Genomic DNA, 21,381 nt, shown 5'->3' with positions numbered 1-21,381 from the left:
TCTCTTTATAACCTTGGATTTAAGGTCCCTTGACTCTTGAGGCGGTCTTTGTGTTTCATTGAAATCATTTGAGTTTTTTTCTAGCGCAAGTGTGCATGTGAACATTTAACTGCATTTTCTCCACATTCATAGTTTACACAAAAATGATCATCTTGAACCCCTTAAGTTAAAACTACTGCAAATGAAGCTCTGATCCCGTTTACGGTCAGCCATGACACTTCAGTGCCATTTACATTGATGCTGAGATGCAGTAAACAAACAGAATACTTTGCCTACATTAATTAACATGACATACCACAGACTGAAACTGAGTATAGAAGTTATTAAAAGAGGTTTCTACTGCGTTTGAAATGGCACATAGGAGATGCCGTCTTTATGGTAACATCTGATCTCCATATAAAGTGCGCTGCTTAAAGACAGTTACACAAGGCATATTATTTCAAATTGAAACAAAAACAATTCATATACATACCACTTATGGCACCAGAACAATCAAGTCAACACTATCCATAAGCTTGGCTTAGTAAAACCAACGCACTTAGGGTCCATGTTTTCAGCAATTCACAAAATGTCAAGCAAAATGCATCTGACAATAAAAGGATATGATATTAATGATACAAAACGGGGAGAATCAAGTTTACAAATGAAAAGGAGCTGAATGTGAGGAATTCAAGAACATGGTCGAAACAATGCACGAATCTCCCTGTGGAACATTATTCACTTTGTTCCAGAAACTAAAAACAGAAATATTCCAGACATGCTGTTGATTGCATGAATATAATATTATAAAAGTACGTAACAATATTAGAATAATAGAATATCATTTCTTTTTGAGAAGTGTCCCTCACTTTGTAAAATCAAACAAAATGCCTTTACAAAAATGCATTGTACCAGAAATGTGAAACTTGTATTGTGTTGAAGCACCTACATGACTTATTCAGCAAAATTGAAATTAAACCGAATTTATATAAAACAACTGAACATACAAAGTTGTGAGACTGCTTTTATACGTAACCAAAATTTCCAGGCTTATGGAATTGTGTGCAGACTTTTTTTTCCACGTTAAAGTCTGTATAATTACCCTATACATTTCCATGGCAAGTGAATTACTTTAAATAATTTTGTTTTGCTTTTTACAAACCAAGGGACATATCAAAATATTTTTGAAGTATTCAACAGCTTGCCAGATTATTTGAATAGCGTACACATTGCATTTAAAATGAAACCTTCCATTAAAGTTGTGTTAATTTTTTTCAAGATTTTCAAACTATTAGCTCATAGTTCATGAAACATTTCATTTGCCATTGATTTAATACTGCTCTATTATTGAATTACATTTAGTTCAATAATAATGAACGTAACTTTATAAAACTGAACGTAACTTTTTCAGAAATTATCAAACATATGCCATTACAAAAGAAGAAAAATGATCTCAGTCACACAAATGTAACAGGCTCTTCAAATATGCTTCATTTTTGTTAATGTTTTTCTAAGATTCGTTTTCGCTGATCGTGGATTCTGAATGCATTGCCACAGATTTCGCTTTTGCTTTGCAGTTTGGAGTTTTGACACAAACCTCTCGTGGGGGCGGGGCTAACAGTGATCTACTCTGATTCGATAGTCAGCTTTTGATGGACAGGTGCTCTCTGACCGGGAAGTACAGACGTCACTCAGTGGCTCGCACTGAAATGAAAAACTGCGAAGCAAAAGCGAAATCTGTGGCAATGCATTCAAGAATCCACGATCAGCGAAAACGAATCTTTGAAAACCATTAACAAAAATGAAGCATATTTGAAGAGCCCGTTACATTTGTGCAACTGTGTTAATTTTTTTCATTTTCATTGTGTTTTTCTTCTTTTGTAATGGCATATTTTTGATAGTTTCTGAAAAAGTTACGTTCAGGTTTATAACGTTTCATTCATTTTTATTGAAGCAAATGTAATTCCATACTCTATCCATACTGTGGTGCAATCTGTCATTTTTTATAGTGAGTATTATTTAGTACTCCATGTGATTTAACACAAGGCAGCTCTTATGATCTTAGGATACTGATAATTTTAAGTGTACACTCTTTTTTCATAATGTAAAGAATTTTTTAACATTCATGGTCAATGCTCTTTTTCTCTTCAAAGAGGAATTTAAACTTAAAAAAAACAATTCAGAACAACTGAAAAAGGAAACATGAGTGGTGACGTACTGTAAAATCATCTTTGTCATTGCACTATTCTGTCTTTAGATGCACTACACAGCAATAACCTGCAGGGGCAGCAACGATACACAGTCCATGAGCATAGTCAGGAGCAAAGCACAGGCTGGCCAGAAACTAGTTGCACCTCCAGATGGCTCATTGTTAGCAGAGAAGAAAAAATCTTCATGGCCAAGAAAAACCAGCCATGATGTAAAAATAATAATTATAATAAAAAAAATAAAAATAAAACAATGGTGCCCTCTTCATAAGCGTCCTTAGTAACTGAACAAGATATTTGTAGAAGTTGAAAAATAAGAAAAAAAACTGAACTCTGCTGAATAAAACTTACAGGTGCGTACAAGTATAGATTCTGAAAGACAAAAGTGCAAATGATAAGGTTTGCTGTTTAATATTTATCGTTTGGAGGAGTTCTCCACAGTTCTGTCCTATTGTACAGAAAGAGTACGGAATGGCTGCGTGCTAGTCCTCAATGCATATAACATCACTAGGTTTGCCTGATTTCAGATCAGGTGTGGCCACATCTCGCAGAGCATCATTGGTCTTCTTCTCTAGGTGACTGCTTGGGCCCGGAGGTCCGTTTGAGGACACTAAGAAGAAGTAAACAGAAGAATAAAATTTCTATATACAGTATTAATCTATTTAATGACTTTCTCAGTCAGCTAAATCTTATTCTCAGACTGCTTGCCCACAGTGTTATATTAGTATTATTTGTATGCTATTATAGAATGCATTATCGTTTTGATTTAGCTTTTGTCTTGATATTTTTATTAATTTCGTCATGTGTAATTTAGTAATTTCGTCATTTAGTAATTTCATCGTATTAATATTTTGATTTAGCTTTTTTCATGATATTTTAATTCTAGTTTTAGTAATTTGTTACGTACTTTTGTATTAGTTTAAGTAATTTTAGTATAAACATTAATTTCAGTTAATATTTATTTAAATTCAGTAGTTTTAATTTTATTTAACAATAACAAAAAAAAAAACTAATCACAGAATCTCCGAAAGTTCCCTTGGTAACAAACTAGAGATTGATGTACTGTAGATATCTGTGCACTAGTTTACTGTTGGTGTCATCTGTTTCGGATAAACCAGCTCCTTCTGCAGAACACAGATAAAAGATATTCAAAAAGATATTTTGAAAATTCTGTGGGCATTTTTCAAAATGTTTGGAATGGCACGAAGACGAGTAAAGGCCCGTACTCACCAACGACAATAACTACAATAACAAAAACATCATTTTAATAATAATTTTAAATGTAAAAGAAGAGTCCATGCAACTACTACAACAAACACAACACATACATATAATAAACAGAATGTAATCGTTGATTTTATTTATTTAACCTTTAACCAGACAAGTTTTTATTTTCAACTACAACCTGACAGGAGAATTAATATCTCCTGAGAAACATACAAAAAACATACATTACAGTGCATAAAAATCCATAAAAACATCAATTAAAATATTTTCAGGTTGAGGGAAGAGCACTCACTAGTAATTTTTCAAATGCACATTCCAGAATAATACGCACATACTGCAATATATTGTGCTTTGGAGTGGATGTTCATACAGTTATCGCTATAGTTATCTTTATAGTTATTGTCTTGGTGAGAACAGGCCTTAAATGTTGAAAAACTGTTCATTTTTTAGTGTACTGTTCCTTTAACCAGACCACTAGGTTTTTGATTATTATGTGCTCTTCATTTCAAAGCTAATATAGGCCACTAACCGCTGACGTACGGCCCCAGGGGCATCTGGCTGTAGTTCACCATCGCAGTGCCTCCAGGTCCACGGAACCCTCCGGCGAAACCACTATTATACATCTGAGAACAGCCGAAAGAGCCCTGAGGGAAAGGCTGAGGGGAGATGAAACAGAACATTCTTATATGAGGACCCTCTATTATTCATCTTATATGGATTGCACATATGGCAAAAGACGTGTGACGCTGACCTGCTGAGGTGGCGGCTCGTTGCCCCGGCTGGTGAGTCTGCTGAGGATGCCCCGCTCGGACATCTGGAGCCGGGCGGACACGGGTGGGACCCGCGAAAGCATGGAGGGCAACCGCGTCACATCAGCCTTCATATCGCTTAACAGTTCCTCCAGCTGATTCAACACTGAAACAACACCAGTGAACAACAAAGAAAACTGTTTTTAACTTTTTTTTTTTTTTTTTTAAATGTACATTTAGTTTCTGTTCGGTTGATCAAGCTATTGTTATGAACAGCAAGCAACATGGGGCAGTTCCAAGCATCAGGGTGTTTATTATATTTTTAGAAAATGACCTTTGTGCAGCACAGCATTGGCTGGCTTGTTACCAGCCAGTGACTCTTTGGAGAGGTGCTGATGGGACTCAGCCAGGCACTCCACCTCTGCGAAACGTGTGTTGAGGGCCATGGCGTGGTGACCGGGATCCTGAGTCATATTCAGGTATGCCGCACGCCGAAGCTGCTCCTCAATTACCAAAGCCTGTTCCAGGAGCTAAAATGTGGATGAAGAATGTGTGAATATAAAAGTCTATTTTGAATGGATTCCAATAAAACACACTTGTAACTTGTACCTTAAAACGTCTGGCAAGAAATTTATTCTTCATTTCTAAGTAGTTCCCTTTGTGCATTTCAGTCTTGAAAGGCTCATTGAGGATGGCGTACCGTGGGTCGTTCTGAATGTCCTGCCAGCGGGCATAGCCATGTCTGAGAGCACCTGGTTAAGGATTTGCTTCATATACTGAAAATACTTTACTCACAATTACAATGAAGCTCACAACCTGAAGATTTTTTGTTGTTGTTGTTGAAATGATTAAAGGAATAATAAGACAGCTCAAATGCGCAATGGAAGGAACAGTGAGGATACGTTACGATGCCAGCTAGCAGCCAGTAGTCATGGCGACGGTGCCAGATGTCGTACATTTTGCCAGATGATACAGCTGCGCGCTCCTCGTTCTGCCATAGCGTGTGCAATTCTGAAAACACGTAAACACTCATGCACATCCATGCATTCTTGATCTCTCCTATCATTCACCAGAATTTTTCATCTGCTGTCCATGATTCAATACGTAACCGATGTGTTGACACACCGTTGAAGCGAGACAGCAAATCAGAACATCGTCAATAAGACTACAACTCACCTGTGAATCCTCCATCTGCGATGTTAAACATGAAACGAGTCTTGACGCTGTTCTTATCATCTCTGTGGCTCTCATCCACGTCGTCCCTTGAGTCTTTCTCTCCATTCAGTTGGTTCTCAGGAGGGCCTTCAGATTTTACATCATCAGGAATGGCTTCAGAAACTACACAGTTTGACACAGAAGTGGGTGGTACTTTTTATTTTTTATTCGGTTCACTTTTTATTATTAAACTGACATAGAAATCTCCTTCCAATTTTTACACACATTTTGTCAAACACACATTTTTTGTCAAAAAACGTTTTTTACATTTATAAAAAAACAACTTTATTTTATATATTTTTATTTGATCATTTATCAAATATATGTTTATTTTCTAAATTTTGACTATTTAATTAGGATGTCTGTTTAATTTTTAATGCTGTAAAAATACAAAAATCTGAAAGAAGTTATCTAAACAAAAATAATTTGATAACAGGGGATCTGTGCAACAAACATCTGAAGTTTAAGCACCTCCTTTTTCTGACATTTACATTTGTTAAAAAAGGTTTAGGTACAGTTTTGTACCCATTTAGTTTTGTTTATGTTTATGTTATGTTTTTTTAAGGTGCCAGTCTGAAGATAAAATGGATCTGGAATCTCGACCGCTCCTTTTATTCTATATCTGGAAACACAATGAACAAATACTGACCTGGTTTTTGCTCCTTATCATCTATTTTTGCTGGGCTGGGTTTATTTTCCGCTCTCTCCGAAGACGTTTCTTTCTCTTTACCACAGTCTTGAATAAACAAAATATTTTAATATTTTGTTTATTGAGAGAAATATTTTATAGAATAATATGCATGGTCTAGAACCCTCACCTGAAGGTGTCTGATTGGATGACTGCTCACTAGGCTTACTGGGCGGCTGTGGTTGATTGGACGATGGCTCTGAATGGACAATAGGGGTGTCATTCTTCTCACTCTCTTCCATTACTTTTCCTTCTGGACTTCCGCTTTTTGGTTCTTCTGCCTCACTGGTCTTCTCTGGTGCTGTGGAGGGTTCTGGCATAACTGGCTGCTGTAAGCAGATATAGATTTTAATAAGGACAAGAAAAAAAGAAGAAGATATTTTTGGATGACTTCAGTCTGACCTCAGGGTCCAGGGATTTGGTACTCTCTGGTTCTGTAATCTCCTTGTCTTCTTGAGAACCGGACACTGACTCTGTCTTTTCTGTAAAAACAAATGTTACTGTCCAGTTAACCACAAACAACCAGTCGTGGACATACGCACACACACTAGGGCTGGGTTTTGGGATAAAGTTCATTAATCAATTTGCTTTTGATTCCCAAGTCTGTGATTCCATTTCGATTTGATTCAATTATTCTGGATACATATCAGGGACAATTTATGGCATATTTTCTCAAGGAAAAATATAAAACTAATGAGTCAGGTTGTTACTAATAAGATAATACTAACTTTACAATTACATAATTATATTTCTTCTCCAATTAGCTTTTTGAAATATAAACATTTAAATGGTGGCGGTCATAAAAACTTGACAGATTATAGAATAAATAAACAGTAAAAATGCTAATGAATATGTCATATGGTGCATATATTCAGTAAAATGATGATTAAATACGATGTTGCGTGACATTCAGCTGTTAACAAGCAGATTTATTGACTTCCTTCTGTGGTTGAAACACTGATTGAGTGAACATTGTAAAACAAAATGACAGAATTTGAAATCTGAGACTTTGTTTCATATAAAAAGTAACAAAACACAAAGCTTACAGTGATTTATTGGATGGGAGGCACGCTACATTGTTCCATTCGTTAACTGAAAACAGACTTTTCGATTTTTGGGATTTAAGAATCAATAATGTTTCGTAAAAATGAGAATCGATTAAAAATGAGAAATTTTTACCCAGCCCTAACACACACACACACACACACACTTTCACACACCTGAAGGAACAGGTGTGCTGGGTTGAGTCGGAACCGGACTGGCAGGAACAGGCGTACTGGGGTCCGACGAGACACTTTCTGTAAGTTTTTTCAGCTCCAATCCCACAGGAATCAAATCCGGTGTACTAAACTTCCCATTCACATGCTCAAACTCCTGAACCTATACACACATTCACATATCGGTAGAGTGTTTTATGTCAAATTTAATCAAATTCAAGCTGCAATTTTATTCTTTTATAAATATTATTTTTTACAAATGTTCAATCACGTGCATAATGCCATAGAATGTTAAAGTACATAATTTTAATTAATCATAAATAAACAAACCAACAAATTAGATATTTATCCATCAAAGTAAAAAACCAGTGCTCATAAAATGCAGTAAGTAGTTCATCACCTTCTTGCGGACCAGAGACATGACACCGATCCGGGTGAGAACATGTTGGCGGGATAGGCCTTCCCTCGGGACTCCATCTGCAAATGTCTCTGCTCCATCTGCCCCTGGCTCACACAGGTGCCTCATGAACAGAGATACATAAGCCCTGAAAAACACACAAAGACCGATGAATGACAATGTAAAAAAAAAAAACATTTAAGTAAAAAATTTTTTTATTAATTTTATTTAATAATTTATTAAAATAATTTATTTATTTATTTTATAAATTTAGTGTATTATAAAAATTATTAAATTAATAAATGATATATATATACACACACACACACACAGTGGGTAAAGTATTGAACATGTTACCATTTTTCGCAGTAAATATATTTCTAAACGTGCTGTTGACATGAAATTTTCACCAGATGCACCCAAGAAATGCATACATACAAAGAAAGCAATACAAATACATTCAGAAATTAAGTTATGTATAATAAAGTGGAATGACACAGGAAAAATTATTGAACACATGAAGAAAGGGAGGTGCAAAAAGAAATGGAAAGCAAAGACACCAGCAAAAATCTATCAGTAATTAGAAAGCAATCCTGCCCCTTGTCAGTGGAAATTAATATCAGTTGGTTCAGTCCCAAGTGATGGCCTATAAAAATGTGTTTCATGGCCAACGTGTCACACAAGGAAAATTTCATGATGGGTAAAAGCAAAGAGCTCTCTCAAGACCTTCGAAACCTTATTGTTGAAAAACATACTGATGGCATTGGATGGACTTCTATACTTCTGAATGTTCCAGTGAGCACTTGTTGGGGCCATAATCCGGAAGTGGAAAGAACATTACTTCATCATAAACAGGCAACGAGGTGCTCCTCGCAAGATTTTTTGAGTAAAAAGAATTATCAGAAGAGTTTTTTTTAAGAGGATAGACATTTAAGAGGATCGATAGAAAACAAGGATAGACATTTCAGTGTGACAAAGATCCCAAACACATAGCCAAGGGAACTCTCAACTGGTTTCAGAGAAAGAAAATAAAGCTGCTAGAATGAAACTAATGATCAGAGTTCATGAGGCCCACAGAACCTTCAAGATTTCAAGACTGTTTGTGTGAAAGAATGGGCCAAAATCAGACCTGACAAATGAATGTGACTAGTTTCTCCATACAGGAGGCATCTTGAAGTGGTCATTAACAACAAAAGCTTTTGTACGAAATATTAATTAAATTTAAGCTCAATAATTTTCCCTGGGTCTTTTTCATTTTATTACACAGAACTTATTTTTTGAACGTATTTGTATTGTTTTCTTTCTATGTATGAACTACTTGGATTGTTACCGACATCTGGTGAAAATGTCATGTCATGTATAAATATACACACACACAAACTATAACAGAGAAACACACACATACCTGAACTCTTTCTCACTTTTCCCTCTCAGGTCACGGACCAGCCAGTGAGAGTTGAAGGCATCTTGTGGGGGCATACCCCAGCGCATAATTGCATTCAGGAAGGCTTTCCGCTGCCGGGCGTTAAATCCCAAAACCTGAAATCCCAAAGGTAAATAACCAAAGCTTCACCTGAAGCAAAGAATTAAGCACAAACTCTCTCTTTTCACAATATTGTAAGAAGATTTACCTCTATGTTTCCACTAACTCTAGCCAGCAACGGAGGCAATGGTTTGTCCCGATCGCTCCTCAACTGTCTGCGAGAATGTCTGCGTCCTCCTTGAGGTGTGTACCAAGTACAACGAAAGTCAGTAAGATTTTGTTATGTTTTTGAAAGAAGTCTCTTATGCTCATCAAGGCTACTCTTATTTAATACAAATGTAAAATATTATGTGAAATAAATTGCTGAATATAATTATATATTTCTTCAAAAATCACACTGACGCCAAAGTTTTAAACATTAGAGTGTGTGTGTGTGTGTGTGTTTATACATACAGTATATAATGATGCCTACCTTCAGGACGTTCCTCAAAATCTTCATCCTCATCCTCGGACCCGACGGAGTACTCAGATTGATTATCTGAAAGATCATCCTGCCACTCTGAGAACAGGATTGAGATGGAATGTTTGTAAACTCATATGCACAGCTTTGTGCTGCGTTATAGCACAGTCAGCATCTGTGTTCGGGTACCTTGGTCCTCCTGAGAGGCGTCATTATAGTTGACCTGTTTGCGGATGCGTTTCCCTTTGCCCAGGTTCCGTGCCAAATCCTCCTGCTGTTGCTCGTAATGGTGCCTCAAGAGCTTCTCCCAGTAGTCTGGATCAACATTCTCTTCCTGCTTAATAATCTCCCTCTGGACCTCTTCCTGCAGGAACACACACATACAAATGCAGATCATTTATCACAGGCCTGTTATTGACTTCAAGTAATCTAATTATATTTATTGTATACCAACAATAATACTAAACATCTGGGATTTGTATATGACATAATATAATTACTTTTTTGTAAATATTTAGTCCCATTATGAAGTTGGATGAAGCTTTTCCTTCATAATGCAGGTTTTTTTTTTTTCAACACAGACAGATCCCTTACAAAAAGGACTGTGTTGGTACAATAGTACAGTTATGGTAACAGATGATTAACAATACATTGATATTATACTGAATTATTCAATAATGCATATAGGTAATTCAAAGCATAGTATACTATGCTCTATACAAATTCACACAAATCCACAAAATGTGACCTGTGCATCTACATGGGTTGCTATAGTGTGGATGTTAGCACCAGCACAATCCCAGAAGATTTCCAGGAATCGCTGTCAGTATGAAATGAGGATGGAAAATTAGAAATTTAGCTTTTGCCCATGTCTATAATGGCATTTCCCTTCAGACGCATAAGAGAACAAGCAATATTTTTCACATTCATGTCCAAAGTGGCTGACACTCACTCAGCATTCACTAGTGAATGTCACAAAAATAGAAAAAGAGAGTCAAAATGAGCACATTCGTACACATTCTTGTGTCCTTTGTAGGATATTACATACCGCATATGATTTTTAAATGTTTTTGAAATTATTGGTTAGACTTATTTGATAAAATACAAACTTATTACAACTTAATATTTTTTTTTATACATTTTAACCTTCCTGTGATGGTAAAGTGGAATTTTCAGCATCATTTTAGCATCAGAAATTATTCTTATATTCTGATTTCTTCTTATAATCAAAGTTGGAAACAGCTGTGCTGCTAAATGTGGTATATTTTTTTCCCAGCATACTTGAAAAGAACAGAAAGTTAAAATATAAATATAAATCTTCTACAACATTATAAACATATTTACGATTTAATGCATCCTAATGCATGTTATTAATGTCTCTAGAAAAAACTGTACAGACCCCAAACTTTTTAATAGTAGTGCATGCATCAGGTAAAATGTAAAAAAAATAAAATAAAAGGGGTTAAACATTGCATCGGAAGCTTTTTGTCTGAAATCTGAGCAAAGCCAAAGTCCCGCTGCCCCTAAACACAATAATATCTCTGTTAACAAAACAACAGTTTAAGAAGCTTTTGTAAAAAAAAAAAAAAAAAAAAAAAAATCTGAAACTTGATTGGCTATGCCTTCTTGAACATATAAGAGTGAAAGAAAAGGTAGTCTAAGGTATTCATTTTGAAAGGTTTGACTAACATCCATCTTTGATCCCTTGTTTATTAGATAAAGGCATGAGGAACACGCAGTAAGCATCTGTATCTCACCTCTCCATCCTCCTCTCTCACAACATACTGAGCCACCTTGAATGAGCTCAGGTACTCGTTCATGTTCTGGATCTCTGTGTCTTCGGTGGCATCCTGGCTACGGTCCAGCAGTTTGGATATGGCGTTATCATCGTAGTGGATCACACTGCCCTCCTCTCCTTCTTTATTATCTCCCGCTGAAGAGATTTAGGACATGAACTACCGGAATCCACAAAGTGTCAAAATGTTTATCGTAAACCACTTCAGCTCACCCATCGCTCTGGCGGCTTCAACGTCATCTTTAAAAAGCTCCTCAGTGCCAAACTTGAGGATGTCGTCTAGTTCCTGTTTGGACATGGAGCCCGTCTTGGACCCCAAGCCGGGACGCACCACCAGATGGGTTAACATCATCTTTCGCTTGGCTACCTGGGTAATACGCTCCTCTACGGATGCCCGAGTTACAAAGCGATAGATCATCACCTTTTTATTTTGCCCGATACGATGTGCCCTGCTAAATGCCTGCAAGGACAAAGAGAAAAGACAGATGAAGAGGAAAAAGTGAAAGAAAAACAAGAAAAATAAAATCAATGATTAAGTAATAGAGCTATAGATAAACATAGCATCGTAGTTTTTAATATAATGTCTATATATAACACACTGTATCACACACACACATACATACTTCACTTCAAACAGCTTCACCCTAGTGAAAAATCAATTTACTAAAATGGATTTGAAATACATTAATTTAATGCTAAGTATACTACAAATAATGTAAATATTTATGTACTTAATAAAAAATAACCTGCAATTGCACTTTAGATATTTTAAACTTGTATACCTAAAGTCTGCTATAAATTTGAACAATTCATTTTGTACTTTGTGCACTTTAATTGTGCGGAAGTAGTGACATGGTCCAATTAAAGATACAATGTAGTATATTTGATTGTGCTAAAGTGGAACTATTGCAAGTGTACTTCAGGTGCACTTTAAATATATTGTATTTAAAGGCCGATATTATTTAAAGAGACAGTCTCCATCAATACAGGGACATTAAAACACATTTTAGACTTAATATTAAGAAATGTGCATTGTGCACAAGCAGTACTCCAAAAAAAGTGTAATTATAATTTTTACATCAGTAAGTCTTGAGTGATATGTTAGTATATATATATATATATATATATATATGTGTGTGTGTGTGTGTGTGTGTGTGTGTGTGTGTTAAAAGATTTGAACTATACTTTGTATGAAATAAATGTATTTTACATATATTACTTGTTTTTTTACTGTAGCTACATTTTGTAAGAAGCTTGTAGTCCAGCTAAATACTTCCTAAAATAGTACATTAACTACTTTAAATTATAAGTCACCGTTCAAAGTAGCTTTCCCAGCACTGGTGTTTGCAATACCTGAATATCATTGTGAGGGTTCCAGTCAGAGTCATATATGATCACTGTGTCTGCGGTTGCCAGATTGATACCCAATCCTCCAGCACGTGTAGACAGTAGAAAACAGAACTGCTGAGCCCCGGGTGCTTCACACAGGGTGACAGACAGTCAGTATGAATGCCTTAGTATCCACTATCCCCCCCACACACAGACATCACTGCGGCTTCACTGCTGGCATCCTCACCGTTAAAGCGATCGATGGCCTCCTGTCGCAGCCCCCCTGTGATGCCCCCATCAATACGCTCGTATTTATAACCCTCAAACTCCAGGAAGTCCTCTAGCAGATCTAGCATCTTTGTCATCTGAGAAAGGGATCAACAGTGCAGGATAAGACACAAACAGGAGGATAACAGAGAGGTCCAACAAAGGGATAAATGGCAGCAAAATGTTAAGCAAACTCAGCTGGCCAGCTCATACTGAATTCCATCTTTGCACAATACAACAATGAGAGGGGACAGAAACACAACCCTCCTCTTTAATCAAGTTTAAAGGACTTAAACATACAACACGCAATAACATTAATATGTGTGGTTATTTTCAAGCACTTGGGAAATAAAAGGGTGGCAAAATGGTCGAGACACCCTCCCTTTACCTGTGCCATTCATCAAATTAATGGAGGCAGAGATTCCACAGGCAATTTAAAATGGGAGGGAAAAGAGTCTAAGGACTAAACAATAAAGCGGAGATAAATATAGGCCCCGCCTTTCCATTTGTCAACTCCATTTAAAAGATGAATGAGCTCCGATCTTATTTTCTATTCACAGTTTACCATCGAATTAATTAATCTTCCACTGAAATAAAGGCAAGACCGCCACATATTTAAGTTTTTTTGTTGTTGTTGTTTTTATTCACAGGGTATTCTAAGCTCTAAAAGAGGGAATAAGTACCATAAACTATACCTGAGAGAAGATGAGAACCCTGTGCCCTTCATCTTTCAGTTTTTTGAGCATCTTCTGAAGCAGGGTGAGTTTTCCTGAGGATTTCACCAGGAGGTTGCCATCATAAGAACCATTGGGTAAGACTGGAGCTTCCTGTATACAGAAAAATAAAAAATATATAAAAGTTGACAAATGTTAATTAAATATTTAAGTTGTTTTTTAGACAATATTATAGACTGCTCAAATGTTTCGGGTTTTATGATAATCAACCAAGGCTGCATTTATTTGTTCAAAAATACAGGACAAAGTAACACACTCACATTGTGAAACATAAATAAAATTCAAAATTACAGTTTCTCTTTCAATTATTATTTGTTTTATATATATTAGTGGTGATTAGTATATTAGTGGACACCATCTGCAGCAACCGTAAAAAAAAATTCTCAGAAAACAAAAAGGGGACTCGAGACCAAAACGCTAACATGATATTGCTTTGCAATTGTTAGTCATCTGTGTCTTTTAGCTCAGTAGAATATGGTTGCTTGAGTGTTTTAGGTTCCAGTCAAAAGACCTCAGTGTGTATGATATTCTGGTTCCTAGATATGGCTAAGGTCCCTCCAGTGTGAGTATGAGTTTGTTTTATAATCCACCAAGTGAAGTAAGTTAATGCAGGAAAGCACATCTCTCTAAGCCACTTCATTTGGGGTAATATTCACATCTATAATTTTGATAAACCCTTAACTTCAAGTATAAGCAACAGCAAAAGTGGCGCTTGCCTTAGCAAACATTAATAGTCAGCAGGCAATGTTTCTAAGAGTAAACAGCTTCAAAATCACAGAACTGTTTGTCCTTGAACATGAGAATGTAAGATAAGGCCGGTATTATGCATCAAATTCACTGCAGACATAAGAAACAATACACTCTCTCACAAATAGATGTATTGCTATTACATGTGCTAACAATAAACCACTGCAGTGATATAAACTGTGGGCCTCCCCTCCCCTCCTCACCACTGCAGCCACTGGAAACAGGTAGGGATGGTTGCAGCATTTCTTCAAGTCCATCATGATGTTAAGAAGAGACACCTGGTTCCCTCCTCCCTTGGAATTCAGTGCCTCAAAGTTACGTGTTAAAATGAACTTGTAGTATTTCCTGTGAAAGAGAAAAAAATATATGAAATGATCTTGCATGGGAAACATACTGAGTGATGATAAATTGATGTTTATTCAGTAATTTAGCATTAGAAACAGAGCATTTAAGACTGACTTCTGCATTGGGCTGAGCTCTACTCGCACTATAAGCTCAGTTTTTGCCGGCATGTTTTTAAACACATCTGCCTTCAGTCTCCTGAGCATGTGTGGCCCCAGCAGGTCATGTAGTTTCTTAATCTGGTCCTCTTTTGAGATGTCTGCAAACTCCTCCAGAAAGCCCTCCAGGTTACTGCGCACAACAACATTTTCATTTGGATATAAGGGGAGATAGAATTCACTTCCATCAAATCTTATGAAGAACATGTTCCAATCTAAGCCCCGCATCTACAGTATGAATCACCAGGTGAATCATGCAGTCTGCAATCTTACTTGAAGCGCTCCGGGGTGAGAAAGTTGAGCAGGTGAAAAAGCTCTTCGAGATTGTTCTGCAAAGGGGTTCCAGTCAGGAGCAGCTTATAGTAGATTTTGTAGCCATTCAGAATTCTGAAAAACTGAGCATTGATTTATTGATTATAATCCATAAAGTAGCCATGTCATTTCTATTATATTAATAATAATAATAGTACAGTATCAAGTAGGGTCAAAAGTCTTGACCGCATATAGTCAAGAAAAAAAAAATCAAAAGTCTTAAACAATGCACCTCAAATAAAACATTATATAAGTGTGTGTGTGTGTGTGTGTGTGTGTGTTTGTGTGTTTGTGTGTGTCACAAAACCAGTCATAAGGAATAATTTTTTGACATTGAGATTTATACATCATCTGAATAAATAAAGCTTTCCACTGATGTATGGTTAAGATAGGACAATATTTGGCTGAGATTCAACTATTAAAAATCTGCTAAAATATTATTATAATTAAATATTTAAATATCATAATTAAAATATATTCTGTTTATTTTTATTTTACTCTTCATAACTGTTATTTATTTGATGATGTCACAAATCTTTCCTTGAATTCTGTACCTTTGATTGGTTATTCTTCAGTCGGTGGGCTTCATCCACAACCAAACAGGCCCAGGTAATGGAGCCAAGTACTGCCTGATCGATGGTGATCAGTTCATATGACGTCAGCAGGACATGAAACTTTATCGGTGTGTCCTTCTGTGATGAGAAACTCTGATCAGAAACAACGAACCTCTGAATGAAACCTTTCAAAAATTAGGATGTTTTTTTTTAAATTGTTTGGATGCTGAAATATGTAATCAGTTATATGTTAGAGAATGACATAAATCAGCTTTGGTTTTGGTGCAAAATACTGTTTTGAATGGGACACAGAATTAGGCATCACAATGTCCATCAGTTTAGTCCACAGCACTCTCTCACCTTCATGCGGAAAACCTTGCGACCTGATTTGACGGTGCTGTCCTCGAAGGTAAATTCATTCTCACGTATGACAGCCCTGCTGTCTTTGTCCCCTATGTAAGTCACAATGTAGAAATCCGGAGCCCACATCTCAAACTCTCTCTCCCAGTTGATGATGGTGGAGAGTGGCGCACTGACCAGAAATGGTCCTTTGGAGTGACCCTGAAACAAGCAACTCAGTTACACTCTGTTCTCGTCTTCTCTCAAATGCATTTGAAAGAAAGTTCAGTTGGCACCCAGACCTCTTTGTAGAGTGAGTACAGGAACACTATAGTCTGCACAGTCTTGCCAAGCCCCATTTCATCAGCCAAGATTGTGTCAGTTCCTTGGGCCCAAGAGAATCGCAACCAGTTCAGGCCTTCCAGTTGGTATGGGTGCAAAGTTCCCCCTGTTTCATCAATGTACCATGGCTGCTGTTCAAACTTGATGGTAGGCTGTGACCAATGAGACGTAAATAGGAGAGAATAATAAATGAAAAAATAACTGAAAAAGTGTAAAATCATAAAGCTAAATAAATTCAGCGATATATCGCACTCACATCCACAATTGGAGAGTCTGGTGGAGGTTCTCTCCTCTTTCCTTCCTCTTTGAGGTTCTTTCCCTTTCTGAACAGTAGGGGGTTATGGCTTTCACCGAGCACCTGATTCCTGGTAAAATTAGTCAGTGAGTGTATGGTACTTTTCACACACTTTTATGTGGCACAAATCTTTATATACACTGAAAAAAATTCAAAATTCAACAATTTTGTTTTTGCTCCCATTTTTCATGAGCTGAACTCAAAGATCTAAGACTTTTTCTATGTACACAAAAGGCCTATATCTCTCAAATATTGTTCACAAACCTGTCTAAATCTGTGTTAGTGAGCACTTCTCCTTTGGCGAGGTAATTCATCAACCTCACAGGTGTGGCATATCAAGATGATGATTAGAAAGCATGATTATTGCACAGGTTTTTGTTTTATTTTATAAATGCTGTCTATTTAATTGGATGCCTGCTTATTGTCTTTTGGTAAAAATGGTTGCAGAAATTGCAGGCTTTATATCAAATTAATAAAGCTATAAAAAAATACAGTATTTAGCTTGAATCAACATTTTGCTGACCATTTAAAAAGAATGCATTTATTAATGCTTCAGGCACTACAGTATTTAATACCATCTTCATGGAAAGCTCTGCATGTGTGTTTGTGCTCATTTAAAACAACTTGACATCTACATGACATGGTTTACCTGTGGTCCCAGTAGGCTTGTTTAAAGCTGTCATAATCTGGGATGTCAAAGTCATCAGCCTCCCAGGTGCACTGATCATACGGCAGATCTCTCCACTTAATCAGGTAGTGTACATCTCCATCCTTATCAAAACTTAAATTTACACAACACAGTCTTAAAACATATAATTATATCATAATTTTCTGCTTGAAAATATGTTGTCTGAAGTATTGCATTAGAGCTCGTAATTGTGGTCCACCATACCTGTGGTTGACGATCCGGTGAATGATCATCCACTCCGGCTTGATGCCGTAACGGTAGAATCGTTCCTCCATGGCTGCATACTGAGGGTCTTTGCTCCTCCTCTTCTCGCTGTTAAGTTCCTCCTCCCCAGAGCCATAGTCGTATGGTGGAGGTTCGTCCATGTCGTTCTTCCGCTGGTAGTTACGGTACATTACTGCATGATATAGCTCCAACTGCATCAAGGGAAAGCAACAGAGATCAGATATAAAGGAAAAAGCCAAAAGAGCATGTATGATTTAATGATTTAATGAAGCTGGCTCTGTGGAGGGAATGTGGGAATCCCACCTGTAGTTCGCTGACCCAGGAGCAGTGCCAGTAGGACAGCCCAGCCCATTTGACAAACAGCTGCCTCTCTGGACGACCCTTCAGGGGCATTTTGGACAAACCATCCACCTTCTCTCCATCTCGCCCAAGGGGAACCTCAGGTGGAAGAGGAGGATCGCTCCACGCCCAATGCAGAATCTTCTGGACTTTGCCTTTTAGCGGCGGACACTAGAAAAAATATGGATGTACAATGTTCAAAACAATACATGCCTTTATTTGGGCTTTAATAGTTTGATTTTAGCCAGGTTCAAAATGCTTTTTCATAAAACTGCATTAAATTCATCAAAGAAAATTTCTGTTCATCAAAGAATCCATATAAAATGTATCAAGGTTCCCATAAAAACATTAAGCAGCATAACTGTTTTCAGCTTTGATAATAATCAAAAATGTTTCTTAAGCAGCAAATCAGCATCAAATGATTTCTGACGGCTCATGTGACGCTGAAAACTAGAGCTGTTGAATGATCAGCTTTGCCGTTAATGGAATAAATTACATTTTAAAATATGCAAAAACAGAACTTTTAAATTTTATTAATATTTCACAAGAATGTATTTTTGGTTAAACAACAGAGCCTTAATGAGCATTAAAATGCATTTTAAAAGATTAGTATTATTTTCAGCTATTTTAAAAACTCTTCAGAATGAGTTTAACTGAACCGACCCATGCAGACGTCTCTCACCATGCATCGTGGACAAAGCCATTCTCCATTGGGAATTTCGGGAAGGGGTGGGTTGAGACAGTGGATGTGGTAGGAGGAAGGGCAGGTGTCACAGCACAGCAGCTCTCCCCCATCCTTACACACTCTGCAGAACTCCATGTGGTCATCTTCCTCCTCACCAGCAACCTCATCTTCCTCCTCCTCGTCATCTTTGGCCTCCCACTGAATGCCTTCTTTTTCCTGGGAGATAAGGCAGTAAACTGTCAGTCTGAATAGCACAGGTTCTGTGGTCTTGAATATATCTTTGCAAGTATATGCTTGTGGTGAAGCAAGGAGGGATTTCCTCACGCAGTGGGGGCAGCTCCATTTGCCCTCGGGGGCTTTCTCCAGTTCTGGATCCAGACACACCAGGTGATATGCTCTGGGACAGGTGTCACATAGAATGATCTCTCCTCCCTGCTGACAAACCTCACAGTAATCTTGATGGTCTGTCTCGTAGCCGTCTCCATCCTCTCCTACATTGACAACAGAGTTTAAAGAGAAACCTAAATGGTTTACTGAATAGAAGTGCTGTACAATTTCAATACAAAACACTTCACAGTTTTAACAACAATAGTTCAATACAACAACGCTTTGATTCTGTCATCTAAACTTACACTACTGTTCAAGAATCAGTAGCTCTAAAAGTACTTTTATTTAGCAAGGATTTTGTTCTTTTGAACATAGAATCCTTGAAAGAATGCACCATGGTTGACAAAAATATTAAGCAGCTCAGCTGATTTCAACTGTGATAGCTAATCAGCACATTACAATGATTTCTGAAGGATCATGTGACACTGAAGGCTGCAGTAATGGCTATGGTAATATACAATTAAAATATTAATAGAAACTAAATAGTTAAATAACTATTGTGAAGGGTAGTGCAATAATAAAAATAATAATAATAGTGAATTCACTTTTTCTTTTTTTTCGTCCTTGGCGGGCTGACTTCTTTTTGGGTGCCGCTGAAGTGTCTGAGCGTACAGAGGCACTGTGAATGCTGATGTCATCAAAGTCTGAAAAGTCATCCAGGAAATCCTCCTCGCTCTGAGTAACAATACAGTTTATGCAAAAGGCACAATTAGTCTTCATCAAAAATGAAAAGGTCATAACTTGGCAAACAACTTCAATGAGAACCCAATAAAACTGGGTGGAACAAGAACAATGGGGAAGATCGTTCTTTACAAATGATCCATGAATTGTTCTGGGAAGTGGAAAAAGCTAAAAAATGTTTTGATTCTCTCTCAACTGAAAAGCTATGGGGCATCTTTCCATGTGATACACATTAAGCACTAGAAAGATTTCAGTGAACGCGTGTTCTCACCGAAGAGCCTTTTTTCCTTTTTCCGCCCTGGCCTGCTTTCGATTTGGACTTCTTCGATTTCCCTTTCTTTTTTGTTTCTTTCGCTGGCTTACTTTTTTTTTTAGCGCCAGGCCCTGCAATGTAATCCAGATGAGATAAACAAAACAGAAACACTTTTTTTTTTGTTAGATCTGAGAACGATACTCGTTTCTTCAGACATACATTCAACACATTCTACGTTTGCAAACCTGCATTTTGTAAAGAAGCTTAACTTACATATGCCCACTTAAAGTTAAGTATAAAATATTTTGATGTTCAAATATTTCCTATAATATGAAATCGCACACTTTGAAGTTTGAAAGTTACACATAAGCAATTGTGAGAGTGAAAACCAAACACATTTGAATAAAGACCTGCCAGCAGCCAATCATTAATCATGTTACGTGGAGTATGTAAACAATGTAAAAACCTCCACTAACTGCTTTGGAAATCCGATCCTAGATATAAACCCCTATATAACATCAACAAAAAGAACATTACGTTACCCTTTCCCTCTTTGGTTTTGGCTTTTTTGATTGGGCCAGATGGTGAGATCTGTTGGACACTTCTAATACAGATGGGCGGAGCCACATTGACAGTTTCCACAGCTGCAGCTACGGCAGCCGCTACAGCAGTTGCAGAGGTGCCTTTGAAAGGGTTGTTTGCACTGAACTCTCTCCACTTTGCTCCAAGCACCGTCATCATTTTTGACATGGGGATCTTGGGGTTCTTCTTGGCAATGAGAGGTCTAGCCACAGAAAAAAAGAGATTTGTGACCAATTTTAAAGCCATAAGCTATGAGGCCATGCATTGTGGTGATTTCACCTCAAGTACTGAATGTTCTCAGGCACTAAGAATCAGAAATCGGAAGTATATACCAAAAGGGTCTCTATCAAATCAAATATTATGCTGGTTACAGTAGATGGTGTGGGTCTGACAGTACATCTTGTTTCAATGCCTGTTATTAGAAAACCTGTCATCATAATGTCATTACTTCATACATGCATTAGCTTTTGCCAGAAGGAATGTTTTAAAATAGAAGAAGACATCTTGATAGCAGGGCAATAGTATGTCCTTGCAGAAGGAAAGCTGAAATCCTACCTAAGAAACTGGCTGAAGGCTTTGTAGTTGGTTATGGTTTTATAGTCGTCCTCTGAGAAGGCATACTGCACATCTTCAAGACCCCACTCTTGCATCAGCTGACTTGATGACTTTGGCTCCTGGTGTCACATGAGAAATTGTTATTCATTT

General features: G+C 37.1%; 1 protein-coding gene across 1 annotated transcript in view; it reads right to left on the bottom strand.

The window, feature by feature from the left end:
• Positions 1-1,507: 1,507 nt before the first annotated feature.
• Positions 1,508-21,381, bottom strand: part of LOC127967766 (chromodomain-helicase-DNA-binding protein 5-like) — a 31,758-nt gene continuing 11,884 nt past the window's right edge. Inside the window, exons 4-40 of the mRNA XM_052568427.1 lie at positions 21,232-21,350; positions 20,637-20,878; positions 20,113-20,225; positions 19,706-19,835; positions 19,098-19,264; positions 18,771-18,989; positions 18,053-18,259; positions 17,729-17,940; positions 17,486-17,617; positions 16,798-16,906; positions 16,502-16,693; positions 16,221-16,421; positions 15,861-15,998; positions 15,268-15,389; positions 14,954-15,127; positions 14,698-14,839; positions 13,709-13,840; positions 12,994-13,111; positions 12,771-12,895; positions 11,631-11,877; positions 11,380-11,555; positions 9,812-9,986; positions 9,635-9,721; positions 9,311-9,399; positions 9,085-9,218; positions 7,683-7,827; positions 7,286-7,445; positions 6,468-6,547; positions 6,196-6,394; positions 6,027-6,113; positions 5,339-5,500; positions 5,065-5,173; positions 4,772-4,904; positions 4,497-4,692; positions 4,165-4,328; positions 3,943-4,069; positions 1,508-2,796 (exon numbers count right to left, since the gene is read on the bottom strand). Of these exons, the coding sequence (XP_052424387.1) occupies positions 2,669-2,796; positions 3,943-4,069; positions 4,165-4,328; positions 4,497-4,692; positions 4,772-4,904; positions 5,065-5,173; positions 5,339-5,500; positions 6,027-6,113; positions 6,196-6,394; positions 6,468-6,547; positions 7,286-7,445; positions 7,683-7,827; positions 9,085-9,218; positions 9,311-9,399; positions 9,635-9,721; positions 9,812-9,986; positions 11,380-11,555; positions 11,631-11,877; positions 12,771-12,895; positions 12,994-13,111; positions 13,709-13,840; positions 14,698-14,839; positions 14,954-15,127; positions 15,268-15,389; positions 15,861-15,998; positions 16,221-16,421; positions 16,502-16,693; positions 16,798-16,906; positions 17,486-17,617; positions 17,729-17,940; positions 18,053-18,259; positions 18,771-18,989; positions 19,098-19,264; positions 19,706-19,835; positions 20,113-20,225; positions 20,637-20,878; positions 21,232-21,350 (5,592 nt within the window). The 3' untranslated portion in view covers positions 1,508-2,668. The remainder of the gene's footprint in view (positions 2,797-3,942; positions 4,070-4,164; positions 4,329-4,496; positions 4,693-4,771; positions 4,905-5,064; positions 5,174-5,338; positions 5,501-6,026; positions 6,114-6,195; positions 6,395-6,467; positions 6,548-7,285; positions 7,446-7,682; positions 7,828-9,084; positions 9,219-9,310; positions 9,400-9,634; positions 9,722-9,811; positions 9,987-11,379; positions 11,556-11,630; positions 11,878-12,770; positions 12,896-12,993; positions 13,112-13,708; positions 13,841-14,697; positions 14,840-14,953; positions 15,128-15,267; positions 15,390-15,860; positions 15,999-16,220; positions 16,422-16,501; positions 16,694-16,797; positions 16,907-17,485; positions 17,618-17,728; positions 17,941-18,052; positions 18,260-18,770; positions 18,990-19,097; positions 19,265-19,705; positions 19,836-20,112; positions 20,226-20,636; positions 20,879-21,231; positions 21,351-21,381) is intronic.

Source organism: Carassius gibelio, chromosome B11, assembly GCF_023724105.1.
Source record: "Carassius gibelio isolate Cgi1373 ecotype wild population from Czech Republic chromosome B11, carGib1.2-hapl.c, whole genome shotgun sequence".
Taxonomy (NCBI): Eukaryota; Metazoa; Chordata; class Actinopteri; order Cypriniformes; family Cyprinidae; genus Carassius; species Carassius gibelio.
The sequence above is the reverse complement of the archived record's forward strand: the minus strand, read 5'-3'. Positions and strand labels throughout refer to the sequence as shown.